The sequence below is a fragment of the Balaenoptera ricei genome, chromosome 10 (assembly GCF_028023285.1).
Source record: "Balaenoptera ricei isolate mBalRic1 chromosome 10, mBalRic1.hap2, whole genome shotgun sequence".
Classification (NCBI taxonomy): Eukaryota; Metazoa; Chordata; class Mammalia; order Artiodactyla; family Balaenopteridae; genus Balaenoptera; species Balaenoptera ricei.
Genome location: NC_082648.1, coordinates 16,005,080 through 16,023,926, shown reverse-complemented (window position 1 = coordinate 16,023,926; position 18,847 = coordinate 16,005,080). Strand labels below are relative to the sequence as shown.

The 18,847-nt window shown below is 37.2% G+C and overlaps 1 protein-coding gene and 1 pseudogene across 9 annotated transcripts in view; one reads left to right on the top strand and one right to left on the bottom strand.

Annotated features, from left to right (window-relative positions):
* PLEKHA5 (pleckstrin homology domain containing A5) overlaps positions 1-18,847 on the bottom strand; it is a 237,264-nt gene that overhangs the window by 14,351 nt on the left and 204,066 nt on the right. For 8 of the 9 annotated variants that reach the window (XM_059935390.1, XM_059935392.1, XM_059935391.1 and 5 more), the window contains 5 exons: positions 18,621-18,770; positions 6,766-6,867; positions 3,783-3,894; positions 2,833-2,879; positions 914-1,031 (listed from right to left, as the gene is read on the bottom strand). In XM_059935390.1, the coding sequence (XP_059791373.1) occupies positions 914-1,031; positions 2,833-2,879; positions 3,783-3,894; positions 6,766-6,867; positions 18,621-18,770 (529 nt within the window). Of the gene's footprint in view, positions 1-913; positions 1,032-1,874; positions 2,064-2,832; positions 2,880-3,782; positions 3,895-6,765; positions 6,868-18,620; positions 18,771-18,847 lie in introns of all 9 variants that reach the window. The other variant, XM_059935403.1, reaches the window with a different exon arrangement.
* Positions 10,579-11,190, top strand: LOC132372444 (COMM domain-containing protein 7-like; annotated as a pseudogene).

Sequence of the window (18,847 nt, the reverse complement as noted above, 5' to 3'; positions counted from 1 at the left end):
CCGAAACCAAACCCTCTCAGAACTTGGTCTGGGACTTCTAGCCTCAAGAACTGTGAGAATAAACTTCTGTTGTTTAAACCACTCAGTCTATGGTATTTTGTTATGGCGGCCTGAGCAGACTAATGCACTACCCTTCATATAATTTTTGGCCTGAACATCCCTCTCTTTACTTTTCCGCAACTTGTTGAAGCGTCTCAAAAATATTTAAAATGATATGAACCAGTGTTTATAGTCTGTGGAGGATTGGCCAGGTATTTAGTAACCTATTTGCCAAAAACATTTACTTTTGTTTGCAGTCTGATATTTCCTGCATATTTATAATTATATGCACGAATATGGTAAGGACGAAGACTATGACTGTTTCACTTACATCTGTGTATGAAAAGATAAAGTTAACAAAGACTTTCAATGAGAAAAAGATATGATTTGGATGAGAATGAGAAAGGTGTATAAATATTAAGTTTTCAAGATGGCAGTATTTTTCTAATTAAAAAAAACCCCAAAACAACAACAACACAAAACCCAGCGTTAGAAAACCTAGAAGAATATTCCAGTTATGGAAAAAGCTATGTGAATATTACCACTTACTATTTTTCAAGCTTTACTTTATGACCCTTTAGCAGATTATAAAAAAAAAATTGACTAGCAGGTTATGATCAGAAATTACTTTTCTGAAAAATCCCACATTTTGCCACATTTGTCTAAGCAGAGAGAGATGACATGTTGATATGTGGTTTATGGGTCATGTTATCTTCCCAATATCTGAAACTTCTAAATTCAGAAACGCATCAGATTCCAAAGGTTTCAGATAAGGGACTGTGGACTTGTATATGTACTGTGTCAACATATTAACTAAATTTATTTCTAAGGTGTCTGAAAAACGCAGCAGATAAAACATATCTCAAACGCTGACCTTTAACAGAAGTTTCCATTTCTGAAACAGATTCTGATTTTTCTTCTCCATTAGACTCATCAACTTCTGCCACTGTTGTTAACTCTGGTTCACTCTTGTAGAGTCTATAATCTGGACCCTTGAAAGAAAGATATGTAATCACACACAAACACACACAAAAAGGCAAAAGTCTCTTTTAAAATGTTTATCTCTAAACACTCACACTCTAACAATTAAAAGCCTCAGTCAGCTATCTTGGGTATAACACAATTAATATATATGTTACAATTAGGGTAGAAAAAAAGACTTTAAAAAAGATGTTTAACCAGCATATCTTTTGATTTTAAAATTAAGAATATTCCTCTTAGGGACAAAGTCATCAGAACATTTTTATCATACTAAAACTAAAGTCTAAAAATAATTATATCATATTAACTCAATTAGCCCTATTCCTTTTCTCCTTGTTCTCTTCTCCTTGCTTATTACATTTTACATTTATTTGTTTAATCCCCAGACTCCTTTTTTCCAGTTTCCATGGGTAATGTCTCTCCTTGGCAATGTCCACATTCTCTTAGCAGTTTTCCTAGACTGAACTGCCCACATCCCAACCTTTTGATCATTCCTGGTAAGAATCTTCTTTTCCTTGCATCTTTCTGATCTAAAGATATCATTTTGCTTCTAATATCCTGAAATGGTATATTTAAAATATGGCTCCTTAAACACAGGCACATAAAGTAACCACTTTATGAAAATATTCATGAAAAGCAGAAACTATGAAATTTTATTAAAATTGTGAAAATATTACAAAATAAGAATGGTAAAACTAAAACAGGAAAAACAAATGATAATGTTATATATGAACAAAAAAGTGCTGGCTAAAAGTGGTGTTATAATAAAAAAAAGTTTTGAGTCTAAAATAAATTAAGTTTGAAAAATGAGGGCATGTACGATTGATTATTCTGTGGCTATTGCAGCCACTTACACAGTGAGATCCATTTCTTGGATATCCTTGAACTTGGTGAATCTTCTTTTCTTCGGGCAGATGGACTGGGCCCCTGCTATAACAGAGCAAGGAGCTGCTATCACTGGGCAGAGGGGGGATTATGGGAGGCTGGTCTGTAAAGTCATAGGACCGAGGAAGTGGAGGACGAGGTGGGACTACTTCCTCTTCCTAAAGATTGTAGAATAGTCACCTTATTTAGATAAGCATATTGAATTAAGTATATCGAAATTCTTTGCAATGGTAAGTTAACTTACATTCACTTTAAGATAATTAAAGGGACACTGCCAAGCCAAGAGGTCTCATATTAAAAAGTAAAACCAAAAAATGTTTATGATAGCCAATAACTGGGCTTTAAATTTGACTGCATTTAATTTTTTCTGTAACACACAGGTTAGCTTTACTCTAAAGCTCAACATCAAAACAAATGTATGAAACTACTCTATTTCATTTTAAAAATAAAAGGAAAGAATTAATTTAAAAAAATCTCACTCCATATTGTTTTGCTAATTTTTAAGAGAAAAAAAAAACCATTTCTTTTTGATTGGCTTTTATACAAAATTCAAGACCACAGATGCTTTCAACTAGGTTGACAGTATCTCTTTGTAGTTGTCATTTCTTTATGGTATGCATGATACACAGCCAACTTATCATACCAAACAATGATAAATAAATACTCAAATTACTTAGATTAGAAAAAGTATGACAATGTTAAAGTTCTAACATAGATGAGAAGTAGTGATTCAATTTTTTTTTCCATTAAGAAAAGGGAAGAAGATCACATTTGTTAGAAGAACCAAATTACTGAACCAGCAAAATTTCAACATCAAAACAGTAACTCAAACATATTTAGAAAACATTTTTGTTATGAGTAGAGAAAACTCTAATTCATGTTTTAATTATAAAATAATTTATAGTTAGAGAAACAGTCCAAACTTACCTCATTTTTGTACTTAACTGTTGAGAAAGGCTTTGATCCTATCATACCTATTAAAAAAATTGTAAAATATAACTACGTACACTAAACATATCTTCCTAAATCTACAAAAAAAAGGAACAATTTCATTTATTTTAAACAAAGCCTTCAGTTTCTAACCCCTCATTTATTAATGTTTTCTGAATTTAAAACCCATTACATTGTTATACAGTAGAAATTAACACATTGTAAATCAACCACACTTCAATAAAATACATTTAAAAAACCCCAATACATTAAAAAATACAAACTGAAATATCTAATATAAACAAGAGTATGGGGAAATGGGTTTTCTCAAATACTACTGGTTTAAGTATGATTTGATGTAATCTTTTAGGAGAGCAATTTGGCTGTGCGTATCAAAATGAAAAATGTGCACTTATTTCTCATTTCCTAGAACCCATAAGTACTAGCAGGTGTGTTTATTATGTACACAGTAATGTTCGTTACATCATGGCTTACGAAAGAAAAACAAAAAAACCCACCCACCCACCCACCCAACAACCTGGAAGCAACCTACATTGTTCATCAACACTGAAATGGATAAATTATAGTTCATCTATACAATGATTCTTACACAGCTGTTATTGTATTGTATTGTTAAGGAGAAAAAAACATATTGATGAAAAACTACATTTTCTGTTGTGGGGAAAAAACTCCCAAACCCAAAACACTGTGTGCGTTTATAATTTTAGACACAAAACAATGATTCATTTTTGTGTGAGTGTGGTTGGTAAAACTTTTGCTTTCTATATTACATATAAACTTGGGTACTGATTCAATATTACAAAGTGCCTGTTTTCTAATGTCAAAAATCCATTAAAATAACAAGAGAAACCCAATTCTATGTGTTATTCCATTTAGATATATTATTATGGTCAATTAGTGCAGAATAAAAGATGAAGCTAATGTACCTGTTTCTGCAGTGCCTCTCTGCTGTTTGTGTTTACTCAGTCCTTCCATGACATCCTGAATTCTCCAGAGTTCTTTCTGAAGTTGTGCACGCTGAATTCCTGCTGATTCAGTCTATCAGTAAAAATGGACAGACCACATACAGGGGGGAAAAAATCATTAAATACAGTTATAAATTCCACTAATTATATACTTAAAAAATGAGAATTACAGTGGATTAAGTTTTGAGGATATTTAATATGATCTGTGTGACCTTCTCAATTTTGCAAAGTCAATGGCAAAGATAAAAGAAAAAAGCAGAGAAACAGAAAAATTTAATATTTCAGACCTACACACACTATTTCACCTCTTTTCAATACGCACTGTGTTGCATTATTTACAATCCCAGGAAGGAATACTGATTAGATGGGGCTAAAAATGTGGAATCCTCCCCCAAACCAAAACCAACAAAACAAAACAAAAACACAACAGATCAGAAACTCACAAATCCCAAATTAAACAAAACATTTTTAGGGGAAAAAAAGGAAAGTATTTTAGCCTCTTAAGTTCTAGAACATAGAGACATGCCAAAAAAGAAAAAAAGAAAGGGCAATTTGAAGAGTTCTTACTGATAGAGTTAAATGTATTTGCAGGACAAATTTTCAGTTTTCAAAATTGATTATTGGAGAAGCAAGAAAAACTATAATCCTGCAGCCTGTGGACCAAAAACCACAGTTACAGAAAGATAGAGAAGATGAAAAGGCAGAGGGCTATGTACCAGATGAAGGAACAAGAAAAAACCCCAGAAAAACAACTAAATGAAGTGGAGATAGGCAACCTTCCAAAATTGATTATTGCCATTTTTACTCTATCCTAAAGTTATTTCTTTACTACCCCATTTCATGTCCCTTAGGCTAAATACTCTAACTGAAGCCAAAATAAGATCATCTTGGTAAGATTCTAGTAAAACTCTAATGACTCTTATTGATAAATAGAAAAATGATAAATATCATTTTTAGGAATATAACTATAAAAGAAATAGGTAAATAAGTATGATAACTGTAACAATTATGTCAGCCCTGAGATGTGAATACTGATAAAGACTTATAGAGAGGGAATATAAACTATAAAAATCAGATAATTGCACATATAGAATATGTATTACTTTTGCACTAATTTAAAAAATATACATATTTTTGTCTATCTGAAAGGTGTACAATGAAAATCTCATTTTTGTTTTATTTTGCACTTCCTCTGGTTACTAGTTACACTGACCAACTTTTCAAACACTTGTTAGCAATGTGAGTTAAATTTTCCATTAATTAAAACTACTCATGTTCTTTGTCTATTTTTCTAATGCATTGTTTCTCCAAATTAAAAAGTTCTTTGCAAATCTAGACAGTGACTTGTTGAATTTTTAGAGGTCAAAGATACTTCACTTCTTCCTAGTATGTCATTTTTCAAGTTTTCTATATTGTCTTCATTGTTTACTTATGTATTTAACAAACACTTATATATATAGTCTGTTTTATTTGCCTGGTTCTATTCTAAGTGCTTCAAAGAAAATCAACACATTTAACCATGATAATAACCCAACAGGGGTAGGTATTATTATTATTTTCATTTTATAGCTGTGGAAACTGAGGTACAAAGCTGTTATGTAACTGGCCTAAGGTTACATGTGCAATGCTACTTCTCATAAGGTGTGTTTCCTAGTTCTGTATTTTTTCAAAAAATGTCTAACTACTGTGGTCTTTATTATATCCTAAAAATACAGAATCATTTTGTTAATTTTTTCTGGAAATTTGGTTGGAATGGAATTGTGCTTATGGGAAGAATTTCCATCGTGATAACGTTAAATCAGGCCATCCATGAACATGGTATAGCAATTATACCACTCCATTTATTCAGGTCTTCTCTTATGTCCTATAATGTAGTAATTAAATTTTCATGATGAACTTTTTTTGTTAGGTTAAGTCAGGATTGGCAAACTGCTTTGGCCCATGGCTTCTTTTTTATGGCCTGTGAGCTAAAAATAAATTTTATAATCTTAAGGGGTTATTAAAAACCCCCAAACACCAAAGGTTTTGTGACAGAGCGTATACACCTGCAACATCTAAAATATTTAATATCTGGCCTTTCACAGAAAAAGTTTGTTGATCCCTTGGTTGTATTTTAGATGTTTACCATTTTTTTCTATTGTATTTAGTAACGTCAGTGTTAAGTACAGAAGTCACAACCACACATGGCTACTTAAATTTAGATAATTAAAAATTCAGTTCCTCAGTCACACTAGCAACATTGTAAGTGCCCAACAGCTACACGTGGTTGTGGTTACTATTTTGGACAGCACGCATAGAAGACAGTTGACATTCTATGAGTCAGCCTTACTCTTTATTTGTTGTATTGATTTGTTGCGTCTACTGGGCTTCCAATGCAGATGACCAAATTTACATAGGGTCACAAGCATAAAGTGACTTTTATTATTTTCTTAAATATGTATTATTTCCATTCCTCAGGGCAATGCTTTAAGACAGGTATTGTTATTTCAACTTTATAGATAAGAAAACAAACACCTGGAACTTGATTCCATATCTGCCTATTCACAAAACTGGATTCTTTATGCCAAATGGTGCTGCATCTTCATCTATTCTAATAAAATAGCAGTCAAGACAATAGGCTAAATAACGGTTTGATAAATGAGAGGGATTTAATAAAGAATGGATAAGATAATTTGACACTTCAGTGCTAAGTGACATAGTTAGCTAGGAGCACAGAACACTCTAGGGCTCACCATGTGTCCAATTGGATAAAGAACTTTTAAACAGTGAGGGATGGGCTACTTTGTGAGATCGTAAGATTCCTATCATTGAAAGTATTGAAACCCAGATGTTAGGTAGCCAATAATGCAAAAACTGTTTAGGGTGTGCATGAAGCTAACAAGATGGGCTGTACAGTACCAGTCAAAGCCAGTTAAAACAATGTAAAAATATTATAATTCTGTACCTGAATTTCACCAAGGCGATCTAGCTGCTCTTGCATCTGGTTCCTGGTGAGAGTTACATCGTATTCTAACCTATCATATTCTCTCCATGCTCGTTCCAGTTCCTGAAATCAGAGCTTTAATTACTTTAATGGAGAAAATGTGCTGTTGTGTTATCAATCCTGTAGTTTACAACGGAAAACATAAAAAATTTTATAACTCATTTTCCTTTATTTTTTTCCTCTCTTTTTTGCTCAATTTAAGAAAAATTTACTGAGGAACTGATTTATTATTGTGCTGCTGCTATACTCAAAATTACTAAAAAAAAAAAACCCAAAAAAACCCTAAACAACCAAAAAAACCCAAACAAACCCACCTGAACTATTTATTATTTATTCATTCATGACATCAAAATATTCAGTTGATTCTAATATCTAAAGAGTTTTATTTTGAGAAAATGTGTTATTTTATTCATAGTAATATGTTAAATTTTTCTTGAAAGTGATTTTTTAAAATGCAGAAGAGGCATAAATAAAGCACTTTCTTATCTGACGTGATTAAAATTTGTCCAGGAATAAAAATACTAAATAGGTTGTATTTTAGCATGTTGGATTTTCAATAACACCAGAAGCCTGACATGACTTCACTTAGAACAAATTTACAGTAATGTAATGAAGCTAATTCAGCTAACTAATCTAGTGAATTTTGCTCCTAGAGACTCAATAGAGGTACTACCCACCTATACTTTTCTCCTTCGGGGAAAAAAAACTACCCCCAAACCCTCAAATCATAGAGAAAACTTTCGTACTTGATAGTGTAGGTACTATTCAGACATTTCAGAGAGTGGTATGAGGTCAAATTGATAAACTAAGGACAGGAACTATATTTGATCACTATTTTGTCACCAGTATCTAGCGTGGTATTGGCACACATGACACAACCAACAAATGTTTACTGAATGCTGTTGTAAAATGAATTAGTAACTCTTGTCTAAGAACTTCCCTTGACCATAGATTTCTTGACTTGAACTGCTCTAAGCAAAGCTCCCCTGGGAAATGTTAGTTTAACAACAGCAATAGTTTTGGGATAAGAAAAGAGGGTACTGAATGTAGATGAGAGGTTACTGAAAATCATCTTAACAGTTAAAAAAAAAAAAAAGCAGCAATACTCAAGTTCCCAGAGGTTCTCTATTTTCTATATTCTGCAACTAGCTTACAATTGCTTAAAAACTTAGGCAATGAAAATTACCTTTAAAAATTAAAATGAGTGTTAGAATTTGGGCCATTTGGAATAACTGCTTTTTGAATTTAAGATATCTCCTTATAAGGTTTTTAAAATAATTAATTAATTTATGGCTGCATTGGGTCTTCGTTGCTGCGCATGAGCTTTCTCTAATTGCGTTGAGTGGGAGGCTACTCTTTGCTGCGGTGCGCGGGCTTCTTATTGCGGTGTCTTCTCTTGTTGAGGAGCACGGGCTTTAAGCGCATGGGCTTCAGTAGTCGTGGCTCGCAGGCTCAGTAGTTGTGGCGCACGGGCTTAGTTGCTCAGCGGCATGTGGGACACAGGGCTCAAACCCGTGTCTCCTGCATTGGCAGGCGGATTCTTAACCACTGCGCCACCAGGGAAGTCCATAAGCAGGTTTTACAATGGACTACGTTTTTTAAAAAAGCAGAAATAAACCACTGGAGATTTTTTTATCATCTCTATATTATATAATTTAGGGAGTCTATTATGCAGATTTCACAGTGAATTACATTTTAAAAAGGCAAAGTGGTAAAGGACTAAAGATTTTAATCTCATTTATATTGTGTAAATATTACCCTCCTGACTTGGCTTCAGCAAACTGTTTTTACCTGAATCAATAAGGATATTGATCTCCTTTAAGAAAAATTGCCTGGAAAACGAAAGAAAAGAAAAAAAAAAAAAGGGAATTCCCTGGCAGTCCAGTGGTTAGGACTCCACGCTATCACTGCTGAGGACGCAGGTTCAATCCCGGGACGGGGAACTAAGATCCTGCAAGCCATGCGGCGTTGCCAAAAAGTAAAAGAAAAATTGCTTCTAGCCATCTTTTAATTTGTAAGCACCACAAAAACTGCAAATTTAAATAGTGGGCCTTTGAAGGCTTCAGGGAGGGTAAAATGAGGATAACAGACCCAGTGGCAGCCCAGCAATGAAATGAGATGGCATTGCCAGGCTGACACTGAGCCTCTTTTGTAGAAAAGTTCAAGGGGACACTAAAGGTGCTGCAGAGGCAACTAAATACAAGAACATTTTAGGATGGTGGAAATTCTTGTCTTTCTTACAGAAACACATGACAAATAGAGATTGAGAGGTAGAGGTTACTCTACTAATATTCTAGGGGTGAAGAAACACAATATACTTTCAATTTTCCTAACCTGGAAAGTCCTGCCATTGTACTGTACCAGTTGGCCTGAGTCCCATTATCCTGCTGGGCCTGTCTCTGCCTTTACCTCTGGGCTCCTCCAGCATGATTATGGGTGGGTAGTAACACAAGTCAACAGGGACAGAAAGAAAAGAGGCAGCACTGGCATAACATCAGTCCTCCTAACACCTGGCTGAGTATTTCATTAAAGAATTTAGTGGCTTATACAAGTACAACGTTAAAATCTTTAAATATGAGATTACTATTTTTTTTGTCAAGAATATATAGGTACACTAAGGCAAATAAAAGGGGTAATGACTTGCAAATATACAATTATCTTTAAAATCACAGGCACAAGTCAGGAAACACAGCAGTGCTTTCAATAAAAACATGGACCTTCGTGCCATACAGTTAAGAGAATGAGTTAAATCCTGCAATTTACAACCACATGGATGAACCTCATAATGTTAAAAAAAGCCAAATAGTATATACTACATGATGATACTTTTACTAAGTTCAAAAACAGGCAAAGCTAATGTAGAGTTTAAAAGTCAGGCAGTGGTGTTTGGGGAGGAGCCATCACTGGGAAGGGAGTTTCTGGAACGTTAGTAGAATTCAGGGCCTTGCTACGGTGTTAGCCATATTTGCGCAGTTAAACCTGTGTACTTTTCCGAGAATATGACCTACTCTAACAAAGGTTAAAAAAAAAATGTGTGTGTGCATGTGTGGAGTTGCTAGAGGGATGGCAGAAAACTTTCAAAAAAGTTGACTTAGTCCAAGTTTAAGGCTTAGAACAAGTACATTTTAATAGTGGTTACTTCTTTATAGTCTGTACTGAGGCAAGACTCAACCACCGTGGGGAAAAAAATAAACAAACTACAAGTAGGTTTGCAATCCTCAGAGGCAATGAAACCCCAGACTACCGAAAAGATGAGAGAGGATTTTTTAAAAATTTAATTAATTAATTAATTAATTAATTTGTCTGCGTTGGGTCTTCATTGCTGCGCATGGGCTTTCTCTAGTTGTGAGCGGGGGCTACCCTTCGCTGCGGTGCGCGGGCTTCTCACTGCAGTGGCTTCTCTTGTTGTGGAGCACGGGCTCTAGGTGGGCAGGCTTCAGTAGTTGCGGCACGCTGGCTCGGTAGTTGCGGCACGCGGGCTCGATAGTTGCGGCACGTGGGCCCTAGGGCACGTGGGCTCAGCAGTTGTGGCTTGCGGGCTCTAGAGCACAGGCTCAGTAGTTGTGGCGCACGGGCTTAGTTGCTCCGCGGCATGTGGGATCTTCCCGGACCAGGGCTCGGACCTGTGTCCCCTGTACTGGCAGGCGGATTCTTAACCACTGTGCCACCAGGGAAGTCCCTGTTCTATTTTCTATTTTAAAAATGAAGGGTGGCGTGAAGGAGGAAGTCTGGGGAGGCGTGGGAGCTGGGGGTCCGTGGGGCTGAGCGGATGCCATGGGCCGCCGGCACTGCACGCAGGACCCGACCCGTGCCCGGGGCCGTGGGCGGCTACACGCAGCAGCTGAACCAGCTGGGCGCGCAGAAGTTCTCAGCCCTGAAGGAAGTGCTCTTCCACTGCCTCACTGAGCCAGAAGAGGTGGAAAGGCTTCTGGCTCAGCTCTCTGAATTTGCCACCACCAAGCAAATCAGGCCCGGCCCCCTCAGAAGCATCGTGAAGAGCCTCCTCCTGGTTTCAAATGGTGCCTTGAAGAAGAGTCTCACAGCTGAGCAGGTCCAGGCTGATTTCATAACTCTTGGGTCTCAGTGAAGAGAAAGCCACCTACTTTTCTGAAAAGTGGAAACAGAATGCTCCCACCCTTGCTCGACGGGCCACAGGTCAGACTCTGATGATTAACCAGCGTATAGATATGGAGTGGACATTTGGAGTGACGTCTGGGGGCAGCGAACTGGAAAAAGTGGAAGTATGTTTTTACGATTAAAGTTGGTGGTTAAGAAAGGAAATCAAACGGAAAATTTATACATAGAATTAACCTTGCCTCAGTTCTACAGCTTCCTGCATGAGATGGAGCAAGTCAGAACCAGCATGGAGTGTTTCAGCTAATTTCTGTCCCCTGCATCTCCACCTCGCCCCTCCCTGCCCCCCCCTCCTCCTCCCCGGTGACTGTTCAGAGAGGCCGCTCGCTCCCAGGCCTGTGGCCGCTCCTTTGGGCCTGCTTGCCCCTTGAGAGCCCAGGTGCAAAGGTTTCTGAAAAACAAAGGATTAAGTACTTAAGGAGCCTGACAGGCTGGTCCTGAAGAGTCTTTGTTGAGGGACCCTCTACCACCTATCTCCCAGGTCACCGTTCAGATATTCAGAGAAGGGATTGCATCTCAGATGCAGGGGAGGAAATAAGTTGAGTCACCTCCCTTTCCAAGTTCCAGAGTAAACAAATGGTCTATCGCTCTACGCACTGAGGACCTTCCCCCGCAAAAGAACAAGGAAGGGCTTGCTTGTGGCTGAGGGAAGAGGCGGACTCCGTGAATGACACACGGGGGAGCCCCCAACAGAGTTTGTATGTTTGTGGTGGTGGTGCTTTGTTGATCAGCCTTTAGTGGACACATGTGTAAGAATACATGCTGGGTCTGCTCTGAAAAAAAATGAGGCTTCACTTCAGGTTTTGCCCTGTTGTGTGTAATGAGGTGGGCCTTTTGAGGCTATTTCAGCTTGTTTTGGTTCACGCTGACCTTCTCTGGTGGTTAGAAGAAGAATAAAAAAGGTTCTGAAGAAAAAAAAAAATGAAGCATAAGGCTTTAGTAAGGAATTGGCAGTAGATTTTCTGTTTCAAAATAGAGACGAGTCAGTAATATAGATATGTGACTATTAGCTTCTTAAGTGCCAACAACTCTTCAATTTTAAATATTACAGATTAATGTCCACTACTAAACCTTGGATAATTAAAATACTGCGCTATCTAAATTTACTGTTAGGTTTTGGGGATTAGGCACAAAAAATATTAATTTTGGCCACTACCACTCAACAATAACAATTCTGTCAACTGGGTGTAAGAAGCAGTTGATTTTTGAGATCAGTCAAGATAAAGTTAATCTGATCTCGTTTCTACCTTCAGGATATAGAAATTTCTTGCCATACATTTTTAAGAATGTGTTTAGTAATTTGAATAATTTTTTTTAAATAAGAATGCCTTTTTTGATTTTATACTTGCCTTAGTACATAACTGCATCTCAAATAAAAATCACTATTTACTAAGCACATATCTTACTATACTATCTAGTAATGACTACTATATTGGCTTTTAAATATTTACTTATTTATTTATTTGGCCACGCTGCACGGCTTGCAGGATTTTGGTTCCCCAGATCAGGGATAAAACCTGGGCTCCCTGCAGTGGAAGTGTGGAGTCCTAACCACTGGACCCCAAGGGAATTCCCCAATATTGGCTTTTTTAAACCAAAAAAGATGTTGCAAGGGACCACATTCAAACGGTATAAAGTGAGGTTCAACTAAATCAGGCATGGTTACAGAGCTACCTTTATTTTAAATTTCTAGTTTATGATAACAATTATAGTCATCTGTTTTGGCTACTTATAATCTTTAACTCATTGCCTAATTATAATCTTTAACTCATGTATTTAGTTTCTCTTCTAATCTTCTCTTTGAAACAAAACAATATTCCATCTCAAAGAAAGTCGTTACTTTTTACTGTACAAATTGAAGATATAATAAATTTTTATAATTATAAAAGTAGAAAGGGCTTCCCTGGTGGCGCAGTGGTTAAGAATCCTCCTGCCAATGCAGCAGACACGGGTTTGAGCCCTGGTCTGGGAAGATCCCACATGCCGCAGAGCAACTAAGCCCGTGCGCCACAACTACTGAGCCAGCGCTCTAGAGCCCGCAAGCCACAACTACTGAAGCCCGTGCGCCTAGAACCCGTGCTCCTCAACAAGAGAAACCACTGCAGTGAGAAACCCACACACCCCAACAAGGAGTAGCCGCCACTCGCCACAACTAGAGAAAGCCCATGCGCAGCAACAAAGACCCAACGCAGCCAAAAATAAAATAAATAAATTTATTAAAAAAAAAGTAGAAAAATTAGAATACAGGATAAGATGAAAAAAATGACCGATTATTATGCTACCCTTTTGTTAGCATTTTTGTGAATTTTCTTTTAACCTTTCTCAGACATACACAATGGCAATTTCCAAATATAAACAAAAGTAGCCCACTAGCACCCAAATTCAATAGTTATCAATACATGGCCAATTTGGTTTCATCTACAGCATCCATTTTCTATCCCTGTGAGATTATTTGAAAGCAAACACCAGCCATCATATCATTTCATTTATAAATACTTCAGTATGCATTGCTAAAGAAAAGAAATGAAAATGAAAAAAAAATAACAGGCAAATTCTTACTTATTTAAATCAATAATATGTATTCTTTTAAAAAATATTAAAATATATATACATATATGTTTTTGTGGTGGCACCGCGAGGTTTGTGGGATCTTAGTTCCCCGACCTGGGTTAGAACCTGGGGCCCCAGCAGTGAGAGTGCCAAGTCCTAACCACTGGATTGCCAGGGAATTTCTTTCTTTTTTTTTTTTTTTTTGCCAGGGAATTTCTTAAAAAATATTTTTAACTATAACGATTTCCCTACACCCCCCTCTTTATTCCCTTGCTACTTATTTGTTGAAGAGAATGGGTCACTTGTTCTGTAGAATTTCTCCGACGCTAGATTTTGTTAATTGAATTCCTGTGGTATTGCTTAGTTTGCTCTTCTGTTTCCTGTATTTCCTATAAACTCCTAGTTGGATATTGAGGCTTGCTGAGATTCACATTTGATTTTCCAAACCTCACAAGTATTGCTGGGTGCTTTCCACTGCAGCACATCAGGAGGTGTATCACACCTGACTGTCTCTATTTCTGGGAATGCAGTATTGTGATCATGAAATGACCAGGGTATTTAAAAACTATCTTGAAATCTTTCAAAGCATACTCATGACAATTCATAGATGTCAACAGATCTTCTGTTAAAAAAAAATCACACTTTGCTGTCACCATAATTCTCAGTAGCTCTTTGTTACGCTGAGAATGAGAATATGAAAACATTTAATGTGCAAGCTTCTCCTCAGGGAGGTTCATTTGCCCTCCTCCCTTGCCCCTTTAAGTTTATCCATTCTAGTCTAAAATCTCCATTTACTCATGGCCCTCCCATGCAGAAGCCGGTTTAAAACATAAATAAGTTTAATGGCAGTCTATACATAATGCTTATTCACTATGTAACCCTGGGCAATCTCTCTGTGCTTCAGTTTTCCATTTTTAACATAGTAATAATAGTACCCTTGTCAAAGGGTTATTATGTGGCTTAAGTACATGTAAAAGCACTTATAATGGAATCTGGCACTCAATAAACTGCTCCAGAAATATTCACAGTATTTACTATTATTTCATATATTGGTCCTATTCTGCAGTAGATAAATGCATAAGCCATCTACCAGCCATTCGGGATGACTGGGGGCCTTTATACTTGTTTTCTGATATCTGAAAGTCCAATTTTAATTAATTAATTAACTAATTAATTATTTTGGTGCCAAAACCCAGGACTGAACTATGAAATCCCAATTTTAGATTTTTGAGTAAGAGAATCTAGATTTGATTCCAAGTTTCAGAAAGTACAAATTAATGACCACACAGACAGTGAAGTGGAATAGAAAGTATACAAGCCCTAGAATTAAAAAAGTCCTTGATTTAGGTGTTGACTTTTTCATATTGGCTATGTCACTTGGGCAAGTCATTTAACCTCTATGAACCTGAGTTTCTTCTTCATCTGTGCAGTGGAGGTAATAAAAATGAAAATAAAATGGAGATAATAATTACATCTATTTTGCACAGCATTTGCTTAAGGACCAAACCAGACAATACATGTACAAAATATAGAAATACAAATATATTTTATTGGATGAGCCCCACATTCTCATCTAAGATATGTGCACAGCGTCTGCTTTACCTGGCTCCTTGAATTGTTGGAAAGAATAAAAGCAGCAACTGTTAGGTGGATAAAGCATGAGGATATTTCTCTTACAGTTAGAGATAAGGCCTAATGTAAACTCCCCAAGAGAGGTGACTGTAGCAGATGTTTATGCCCTCTGCCCACCTGATTTCAAGAAACTGTGGTTCAGCTCCACGTCTGCCAGTGTTCGTGGTCAATTAGCTAAGGCGGTTTGGAAATGTGGGTGAATTAAGGACCCTGGGGCAACTCCGACCAAGGAGTGATAGATACCCTGGCCTCTCCGCCTCTCCGCGGAAAATTCGGAAACATTCAGCTCATTTCCTCAGACGGTCCCCTGAGGGTCGCCCACAGTGGCGACCAACTCAGAAGTGAAACCTCTACTGGCTTTTCTCCCTCCCTGTCTCATTTTCCACACTCCCTCCCTCCCTTCTGCTTCCTGTAATCGCTCCCAAATAAACTTTCTGAGCCCAGGTCCTCATCCCAGGCTCTGCTTTCAGAAGAAAACCTAAGCAAAGACAGCGACACATTGAAAACTTTCAAGGTATAACTGACTGCTATAAAAATTTTTCTCACTAATCAGGCTTAGGTTAAAAAGAAGTAGAATAAAATTAAAAAAATTAAAACGAAAGAAAGAAAAAAAGAAGTAAAGGCCAGGAGAGCACACAAAAGTCATTATATGCTTAAAGTATGTGTGCGTGCGTGCATGTGTGTGTCTGGTGGGTGGGGCTTAGGGAGAGGAGATGCTGCATCAAGAATTAAATCAAGGACTTCCCTGGTGTCGCAGTGGTTAAGAATCCGCCTGCCAGTGCAGGGGACATGGGTTCAATCTCTGGTCTGGGAAGATCCCACATGCCGTGGAGCAACTAAGCCCGTGCTCCACAACTACTGAGGCTGCGCTCTAGAGCCCGTGAGCCACAGCTACTGAGCCCACGTGCCTAGAGCCCGTGCTCTGCAACAAGAGAAGCCACCACAATGAGAAGCCTGCACACCACAACGAAGAGTAGCCCCCACTCGCCACAACTAGAGAAAGCCTGGTGCAGCAACAAAGACCCAACACAGCCAAAAATAAAATTAATTAATTAATTAAAAAAAAAGAATTAAATCAAACACAAAGGGAACACTGCTTTACATGTTTACCTTGTGTTAGTCCTAGTTTTAATACCTTAGTGGCCGACCAGGTGAGGAGAAGATATTCTCAGAATCAAAGCTTTGATCTACAGAGGCCTTAATGTTATACCTCATATGTTGTATCTTTTATAACTCAAGGCTTGGAATTGAACCAATGCCCCAAATCAACTGTGAAAGAATCAGAGGAATCCTTTGGGATTCTGCTGGCATAAATGTAGTTCAAATTTACGTCTAATCAACATCCACTGAGTGCCAACCATATGTCCAGTATGTTGTTATAAACGCATCAATTATAGCCTTAAGCTACAAAAATGAGTATGTTTACATAAAGGCACAAATAACATACTTTGTATTCTATGCATTAAAACATGTCTTAGAAGAACATATTGAGGGTTTGTAATGACCACTGAATAATGCTGAAGGCAAAGAAAAAAACCCCAGGAAAGTGATCATATGGGATAACAACCAGAGAATGAGATACTCAAACATGATTAATTTCTTTGAACATATTCTGATAAAACTTCCATCAGGACTGGAGTTACCTTGGGATGGAGCAAATTCTAAGCCTATGGATCAGATTTAAGTTATGAAACCTATTTGGTAAGGGAAGAAGTAACAGTTTAATGGAACATTGTACATCCCTAGAACTTTCCATAACAGACATGACATCATGAAATAGTTTCTAACTTAATTTTGATTTGACTCAGGTTGTCACAGGGATACTGAGCTTTTCATTAGCTTGGAACTGACAGCTTAACCCCTCTTCCCCTTTCTTATCTCATAATCAGCATCCTCTATTTCAGTCAGCCAGTCAGTTCTATTTTTTGCTTCTCCAAACATATCCTGCACATTCTCATCTCTGGGCTATGGTTCAGAGTGTTTTGTCCTGTGTGGACTTCCTCTTTCTTCCAAATCTTACCCATCACTGATGAACTAAATGACTTCTCGCTTGCAGACAACATTTTAGGTTCATATAGTTTCTTTATGATGATATTATAAAAAGCCACGTAGATCTAAGTCTTCAGGACTATGGTTAGAAGACCTGCATTTGACCTCTGGGCATTGCATTTATTTGCTTTGTAATGTTGGGTAAGTCATTCAGTTCAATCATTCATCACATTTTTTTTTTGGGGGGGGGCTGTGTTGGGTCTTTGTTGCTGTGTGTGGGCTTTAGTTGTGGTGAGCGGGGGCTACTCTTCATTGCGGTGCGCGGGCTTCTCATTGCGGTGGCTTCTCTTGTTGCAGAGCAGAGCTCTAGGCGCACAGGCTTTAGTAGCTGCAGCGTGCAGGCTCAGTAGTTGTGGTACACGGGATTAGTTGCTCCCTGGCATGTGGGATCTTCCCGGACCAGGGATAGAATCCGTGTCCCCTGCATTGGCAGGCGAATTTTTAACCACTGTGCCAACAGGGAAGTCCCAATAATAGTGTTTTTTAAAAAAAGAATAAGTATATTTAATATAAGGTACTTAAGAGGCACAAAAACCAAGTTCTGATTTATATAAAACCATGGTATATTCCTTTAAAAACAGTTCATGTTTGGAATGTGAATTTAGTGTTTAGAATTGAAGCCATGTTGAGATTCTGGTAGCTTCACAGCTTGGAAAGACCTTTCTTAGTTAAGCTATACTGTCTGTGGACTTTCTTAAAAGGTAGCTGCCCCCTAAACAGCCCACTGAAGGTATAGACAAGGGTGTGTTAGCAGTTTTCTATAACAGGTGGTTTTTCCCCTTTCAAAGGGCTGCTTGGGCAGGTGCTCTTACTGTCTTTAGAAATGATGACATCATAGGATCTAAAGTAGACTGTTTAAACTCATAAAACACTCCATTTATATACTCTAAGTAAGACTTTTAGATTTGGTAATCCCAAGAGACTCTTTATTAAGTAACTCAACTATGGGTTAAAAGATTCTGCTAATTATATTTCTCACTCAAAACTATCATCTAAACTTAGCTCACACTGCAGCTATAAAATGGTAATGCTGACAGCGTCTTAAAAGCATTTCACAGGAGCCTGTAATTGAAATGGGTGGTTAAATGAATCCAATTACTACCTTCCAAAAATTATTATAATAAAACATTTATTTTCTTAACACAATAAATTTTAACATTTTTAAGAACTTTTCATTTTCATAATATATAACCAGGTGTATTTATCTTCTCTGTAAAACTTCTTCACAAAGAACAAAAGCCCCACTAATTAAAAAAAACAAAAAGACCACCCTTTGTTTTTGTTATTATTAACTAATAATAAATTAAATTTTTGTTATAATAAAGAAAAATCCTAGAGAAAGCCCAATTAAATAGAGATATAAATAAATAGGAAAAAAGAAAAAAAAAAAAAAAAAAAGAACTACCTAACATTCCAGTGACTCTTACTAGGACAGAAAATCTGCTACTTACAGCAGTGGCTCGAGAGAGTTCTCGACACGTGCTAAGCAGTCCATTTTGTAAATCGTCCCTCTGTAACACCACGGTCTGAATGGCTGCTGGGCTATCTGCATTCATTTCTATCTCTTGGCTGGCTGACAGCAAAGCTTGCTCAAGCGTGTACTATTATAATAAAAATGATTACACTTAATATTCTGCATCATCAAATTAATTCTTTTTTACTTTAGTTATCAGTGTCC